The sequence below is a fragment of the Hyperolius riggenbachi genome, chromosome 2 (assembly GCF_040937935.1).
Source record: "Hyperolius riggenbachi isolate aHypRig1 chromosome 2, aHypRig1.pri, whole genome shotgun sequence".
NCBI classification, from domain to species: Eukaryota; Metazoa; Chordata; class Amphibia; order Anura; family Hyperoliidae; genus Hyperolius; species Hyperolius riggenbachi.
In genome coordinates this window covers 439,907,959-439,915,754 of record NC_090647.1, presented here as the reverse complement: position 1 = coordinate 439,915,754, position 7,796 = coordinate 439,907,959, and the positions used below count along the sequence as shown (strand labels likewise).

At 43.9% G+C, this 7,796-nt stretch overlaps 1 protein-coding gene across 2 annotated transcripts in view; it reads left to right on the top strand.

Moving 5' to 3' along the window:
• The first annotated feature begins 1,008 nt into the window (after positions 1 to 1,008).
• The window catches only part of LOC137546930 (mitogen-activated protein kinase kinase kinase 15-like), a 246,622-nt gene continuing 239,834 nt past the window's right edge, over positions 1,009 to 7,796 (top strand). The window contains exon 1 of one of the 2 annotated variants that reach the window (XM_068269985.1): positions 1,009 to 2,215. In XM_068269985.1, the coding sequence (XP_068126086.1) occupies positions 1,750 to 2,215 (466 nt within the window). In that variant the 5' untranslated portion in view covers positions 1,009 to 1,749. The remainder of the gene's footprint in view (positions 2,216 to 7,796) is intronic. The other variant, XM_068269986.1, reaches the window with a different exon arrangement.

Here is a 7,796-nt window from a genome sequence, read left to right as displayed (position 1 = left end):
CCACCCTTCCACCGCCAACCCCACCGCAAGAAAAAAATGTAATTTCTCGGGTGCCGCCTATTGAAATATTGGCTGGCTGTACCAGCACCCACTATTCATTGGGTGCTGTGGGTGCCCAAAATTACCCCACAATGCCGATATTTCAATAGGCTCTTATGGCGGCCCCAAACTTTCAGGACTAGTGGGCGAACTGCCTGCTTCGCTGTGCTGTTATGAATTGAAATATTAAGGTGTGTGACCTTTTTGCGGACAGACAATGTAGCTTTAGGACATACATGTTAGTTCAGAGTCTGCATACAGCAAGATGGATTATCATGGTCCATTACAATGCATTTATGTGAACAGGCTCATAGAACTGAATGGGCAGTGAGATGACATGTACATTTATTCTGCAATGCAACTAATGCAGTGTGAACTAAGTCCCTAGTCTTACGAATTTTCAATCCGTCTTGGATCAAACATTTTTTCAGCATTGTTTTAAATAGAATCTGTAATCTCATGAAAGCATCTAATGCAGTAGTGTGCAGATTCCTCGAGGCAGTTTTGGCTTCTGAGAATGCAAGGCAGTCCTGTTGTTTCCTGGTTTTGTGAAACTTTCTCAGTGTGCTCTCTCAGCAGTCTGCTGTCAGATAAATTATTTGACTGTATTTGAATGTTTAGTTCACTATAGTTTTATAAAATGTATATATACATTTTTCTGTCACCAAAATAGAGTTTTGCATCTCTTTGCATGCTGTTTTGTGGTACAAATGCAGGAGGCAATGCTCTGCCAGAGAAGCTGTGTGTCTAGCATGGCTTCCTAATGAGAGGCTGCCCTGTGAGGTTTGCAGCCAGTCGTGTGTGTAGTCTCTGGTGTTTTCCGTGCAAGTGACAGGCAGCGTGTGTCCTTACAATGCGGAGGGTGACAACAGCAGGGTGTGTTTCTTCGGCCCCCTGTCATTATTAGAGGAAGTCCTTGGAAGCTCAGCCCTTTTCCCTGTACAGCTGCCACTCCCGACTCTCCACTGTCCCCCATACACAGCCTGTCACGGCGGGGTCACTCAGCACTGTCCCAGTGTCCTGTCATCTGACTGCTGGAGGCTCCGGCGTGTGAGTTACCGGAGGAGGTGCCATTCACATGTGAGAGAGCAGAGGGGAGTGACCCTTCTCCCACCCTTCCAGAGCTGCTGCTGCGGGACAAGACGAGAGGCCAGATAAGAACATCAGAGCGCGGGGAGCTGAGAGGAGTCAGGGGGGGTACAATGACTGCAACCCCGGGGCGCTCACACACCCACATCTCTAGAAAGTGACTCGTCCCCCTCAGAGGCTGCCAGGCTGCACTACAACCCCAGTGCTGCTTGGCACTGGTATTACCTGGAAGTCTAGCTGTGTAGCAGGAATGCCCATGAAGTTACTTTGTGTCTGCTGCCTGTGACAGTAACCCTTTCATTACCCAAGCAGCTCATGCTGACCCAGAACCACTAGGAAGGTATATAGGGGACATTGCAACTCTTGTGATAAAACACACTGGTGGACAGTGAGCTCAGGTCTGGCACTGCATCAGCTTTATCCTAGTATGACTCTTCTCTCTGACCATTGAAGTGCTGCTTCCCCACAGCTGCTGGAGTTACATTACAAACGTGACTGGAGCTCTGATGACCTAATTTACTATATATTTTGTACACAAGTTCAGAGGAGCTGTTTTGCCCTTGGGAGTCCATTTATTACTACCCTAGCATAATTTACACGCACAGATAGAAAAGATGGTCTATGTGCCCTTTGCTGGATAATTTTCTTATCCAAGTGGTTAGTCAGACTTCCAAGTGCCTAATAACAGTGGATTTTGCTATGTGGGGAGGAATAGAGGCGACTATGGAGAGCAATGGGCTTTTTTCAGCTGTACAAGTTGCATCTGAGATGGGGGTCTCTGGAAGGGAGCAGGGGGGATCAGTGGGTGACCCTCAGTGCAGCTCTGCATCTGGAGCACCAGCAGCAAGTTCTGGCCCTGAACCACCTCCTGGAGAAGGATCTCAATGGATAAGCAAGCAGAGATCACTAAGAGTGGTGTATGTTCTGAATGATGGCCTCAAATCAGCCATGGGGGGCAGCCCAGAATCTGGTGCCCTGCACTGCCTGCGCCGAGCCTGCGAGGGTGAGGGGGCACAACTCACCAGTGTCAACTTCGGGGAACTGGACTTCGGGGAAACTGCTGTGCTGGATACCTTCTATGATGCAGGTAAGACAACTAATGGTTCACAGTTTGAGTTGGATACAAATCTTCAACTTTTCATAAAACAAATGATTTTACCTTGATTCAGTATTCAAGAGTAAGGTAATGGAAATTGAGGCTAAGCTCACAGGATGCTCTGCAAAAAGATCAGAAGACATAACAAGTTGTTTAGGTAATACATTTAATCACTTTTCCTTGCAAGCTTTCGAGAAATTGTTTCTTTGTCAGCCTGAGACAAAAAAAAGTATCCATACATACCTGGTGCTTCCTCCAGCCCCCTTCAGGCGGTTTGGTTCCCTCGCTAACATCTTGGGCTGCCTCAATCCTTGTCTGGCCTTTCAAGTATATTTATCAGTCGCTGCCTACTGCTCATGTGCAGCCTGTCTACGCACGCGGTCCCCCATCGCACTTCTGTCGCCAGTGCAGAACGCTCCAGGTGACCGGGAGCATGGCAAGCGAGCCAACAGCATGAAGGGGTCTGGAGAAAGCCACATGTATATATGGATTTTTTTTTCATCTCACGTACACTTTAAGAAGAAACTTTAAGTTTTGAAAGCTTGCAAGCAAATCTTGTACAGTTTGCAAATGTATTACCTTAACAACATTTGTTGTCATGCTTTCAGATTTTCTCAGTGACTAAAGCCCCCATACATACGCTAGATTTAAGTCGGCTTAGGCGGCCGACAACCACTGCCTAATGCTGGGGATATACGGTACGCTTCTGTACCATGTATCGAGCCGCTGATGCGCCCAGCTGATCATTTCCGACAGGTCCGATGACTCGCCGACTCGATACCATCCTCGATCCCCGCGGGCAGACAATAGCGGGGAGTCGAGCGGAAGATAAGGAAGCGCCGCGGGGGGACGAGCGGGAATCGATCCGGGCGGCGGTGGGGACACGGCGGGAGTCCATGCGGCGGCTAATCGAGCCGCCAGGTCGACCCATGTATGCCCAGCATAAGTCAATATTTCGGCATGTGTACAGCAGCCCCGGACCGTTGCCCAGCAAGTGGACAGCCAGGTGGATCAACTTGGCCGAGCAATGGTCGATATCTTTGTTCATGCTGCAGCCCTGTGTAATGTCATGTCTGTGCCGCTCCATCAGCCCTCTGCCTTCCCGCATTACAACACAACACGTTGTCAGCGGTACAGCTGACTCTGTGTCTGTACAACCTCCATCTATAACAAGGATATATAGAGTTCACAAAATAGTCAGGAAACCAGCAAAATTGACATTGAACTTTTTTCTTTTCAATTTTCCAAAAAGTGCAAATATTGTGCAGAATCCATCAGTGCATTAATTTATCCATAGACATATTTAATGCAATGCAAGTGGAGGATAAATGTTTAAGGCAGGTGATAATGTTGACATGTTTCGAGTCGCAATGACTCTTCTTCAGGCCTTTATACATACAAAGTATATCTGAATCTCATAAACTGACAATATAAGACCAAAAACATCTGGACAATCATTAAACCAGGACATACCACCAGACAGATGCCAAACAAGGTAGCCGCATAGGAGCAGGACAGCCCGGGGCTGTTGCTTTTATCTTTGTATAAAGCACTGTTTTTACAAGGCTTAAAGGGAAGGAGAAAGGTGTTTAAAAAAATTAGATCTACTTACCTGGGGCTTCCTCCAGCCCCTGGCAGCCAATAAGGCCCTCGCCGTAGCTCCGATCCCAGCCGGTGGCTCTAGGTCCACTCCGTTGCAGATGCCGACCTCGCTAGGTCGACATCTTCTGCCCCTGCACACCGCTTGTGATCGCACTCACGTGGTCTGGAGCACTCTGCGCAGGCTGTTTCGACAGACACATAGGCTGCCAGGGGCTGGAGGAAGCTCCAGGTAAGTAGATCTTATTTTTTTAAACACCCCGCACCTTCCCTTTAAACCAGAAACTGAACCACATAGGAGTGTCAAAATTCATTGCCAATAAATAGACTAGTGCAGGCATTCTAAATAAGAACCAATACTAATACCAAACTCCTGCTCTGTGAATCCAATTACTGATGCTGAAAGGTGGGATTTTCCATACAAACAGTTCTCCAGTCAGAATACAGAGAGATTGATTGCCAAGGTTACAATGAAGCACACTGTGATTGCTGTCAGATTTTGAATTTTATACCTGGCTGCAGATCGAAGTTGAAGTTTGAAGTGAAAAGTTTTAATAAAGTTAAACTGCAAAAACACCTGAAGAGCACTCATCTGTTTATAGCAAGGTTGTAATGAAAAATTTCTCTTTAGATAGAATTAGCATAATTTAAATGGATTTCACCATTCTGCTCCATCAATTCCCTCAGCTGAGTTCATCTTGAGTGAGGCTTACCATTGGGTCATGAAAACATTTTGGCTCTCCTCGCTTTGCACTTAGCATTGGTGCAGAGGCTGAACAGTGACATCATCTGTACACAAATTTATAGTATTTGGCTTCAAGCCACAATTCCTTACCGCATGTGGTAAAGCAGAAAGCAGCTGATTTTCCCAACATTTTGTTAAGTGTGAATTCACTAAAGGTGTTACAGCATGGAAAACTGAAATGACCTATTAGTGAGGTAAATTATTGACTTGCACGGTAAATACCTCATCCATGTGAATTCACAAAAATTAGAGCATGCGGTAAAACAAGGAGATGTTCGGTATTTTACCCCCAGCCCGGAGCTGTCGGTAACTAACAAACAGCCGTTCAGAAAGTTATAGAAGGGACGAAACATAACAGGGAAAATGGTAAAAACATATTAAACTATTCAGGAAAATAAGAAAGTTAATAATAACAACATACCGTATGTGCCTAATTTCACAACATTAGTATGTGCTGTGGTAATTAAAAATGCTTAAAGAGACACTGAAGCGAAAAAAAATATATGATATAGTGAATTGGTTGTGTACTATGAATAATTACTAGAAGATTAGCAGCAAAGAAAATATTCTCATATTTTTATTTTCAGGTATATAGTGTATTTTCTAACATTGCATCATTCTATAATATGTGCAGATTTCACAACATTCAGCATTCAAAATGAGTCTTTCAGAGCAGTCTGTGAAGTAATGACCTCTCCTCTAGCATAGGAAAAGAAAACAGTTCAGATAATAAAAGTCAGATAACAGCCCTCTCCACGACTAAACTTAGTCGGAGAGTTAATGGCTTGTTTGCATAGAGATAGCAACTGGAGTTTCTTAACTCTTCCTGTACTGGAAACAATTAGACTGATGTATCTGATCTTAATGTTTTATTTCTTAGCTGTACTACACATACAAATCATAATATCATAATTTTTTTTCCGCTTCAGTGTCTCTTTAATAAGATAGTAATAGTTCTGAGCAGATAAAAATGTTATGGTCATTTTATGCACCTTGGATTTGCACTTTACTTTTCAGCATAATAAAAAAAGAAATGCTATTGGCACTAGTCTAATTTAGGGAACCCAGCAGGAAACCTCATAGGGAAATTCAGCTAACATAATTGGGTAGATGGCACCCTCTCAAACTGCTAGGTTTCCAATAGGCAGTAGTAAATTACGACCACACTATTTGGCCAATCACAACGCTTCCTGTTGTAGAGGGTGCAGTGATTGGACCACTGTTCCCTATAAGGTTTCCTGCTGAGTCCCCTAAACTAGACTATCGTCCATGCTATCTGTATCACATGTTTCATCTATGTTCCTTGCACTGCAATAATCCATGAAATACTGAATGGAATACTGCATGATTCCTTAAAATACCAAATTAAATACTGCATCAGGTACAAATCTTAGTGAATTGTCATGCAGTTTTTCTGTAAATCACCAAACTATTGCCGCATGTGTAAAAATCTTAGTGAATTTTGAAACAGAAAAGACTAAAACACTGAGGCACTGAAGCTTTTTCCAAGGAGATATTTTGTCATTCTATGTTCAAAGTAAAACTGAAGTAATTATAAAAAAAAGTCTGATACTTACTTAGGCCTCTTTAACATGGGCATCTGACAGGCGGGTGCTTATTAGTGCTCAGTACCGGGCCTCCCCATGGAGTCAGATATGAACGTGGCTGCAGCCGTGCTTAGACGTTGCAGTCCTCTGTTGGTGGGTAAAACCACTGTGTGTCAGCATTTCACACGTGTGGTGTTAACATCACTGCAATTCTGTTGCATTTAAATTGCTCCTGAATTGCACTGACGGGCGGCAGATTGGACACTGAACTGCTTGGCAAGTGTGCAGTTCAGGCTCCCATCTGAATTAGGCTTCATGGAGAGGGAATGTTCTGGATCCTGTTGAGCCTTCCGTGTCTCCTTTCAGTCCCCTCGTTCCAGTACTGTCCCCCTGGTTAGACTAACCAATTTAGTACTCATGTTTCCGAGTGCTCCCCAAGACAGACACAACATGCACTCACACATGGGCAGTACAGAGCCACCTGTCTTCAGAAGCACGTGGTATGCTGGAACGAGGGGACAGGGAAGGCTTTATAAGATCCAGAGCCTTCCCTCTCCATAGGTAAGTATCTGCCTTGTTTGTCTGTTTGTTTGTTTTTTAAAGTAGCTACAGATTTGCTTTAAAATAACCTTTCAACGCTCTGAAATTGAAAAAGTACCAAGTAGATTAAAAAGTATTGTCAAAAGGGAATTGAATAAGGGCCTGTATGTGGTATTTTGAATTTGAATTGAAGCCAATGAACATGATTCACAAAGCTTTTTCACCTGTTTTAATCTTTCACCTTATCTATGTTACATTTTTAAGATAATCTAAATGCAAATGGGTTGGGAACTCCTGTGGTGGCTCAATCCTCAGCCAGGAGAGTTAAATAACGCCAGTGCACTCCTCCAAGCAGGTTCACCCCCCCTGCTCTACACGGTGATACTAGATATGTTAGGTAGAGGCACTCCACAGACAGGAACTTGCGTTCACGTTTCATCGCAATGTCAATACACTACATGTTACGCGATCCGCCCTTCAGCAGGTGATGAAGGGTGGAGCCCGTAACGTAGTTTATTGACATTGCTATTAAACGTGAACGCAAGTTCCTGCTTGTGGAGTGCCTCTTCCTAACGTATCTAGTACATTTTTAAGATCACAAAGCAATATAAGAAAAATAATATTGAAATGAAGTTAGTCAGAAATAACTTACTTGGAGTGATTATTTTGCTGAAAGGTTATTTTTATTAATCAGGAGAAAAATAAGTCATTTATGAGAAGTTTTGTGAATTGACTCCAATGTGTGGTGATTGGTCTACCCTTGTAGTCACAGTTTTTGATACCATGGACCACTCTCACCCTTCCTATCTTCTGGTCTTCACTGAATGGTTGCTCTGCACTGTGCTCCTCCCCTGAAAACACAAGAAGGCACCCTTATCGACTGGCAGTCCCAATCTGCTGTCCAATCAGATGCAGATAATTCTGGCTTGTTTGCAAATTCTTTGCAAATTGTAAGCAGCATGGAATTTGGCCAATCAGACTGATTGCTGCAGGTTCAAGATAGGTCTGCTTCTGCAATAGCTAGTAACATTAGGTTGTGTCGCAACAGACCCTCTTAACGCACTGTAACATGCTGCAATTCAAATTCTGCTCAGTTCACACCTCATCAGTTCACACTAAGTTGGTACACCATAGAACATAC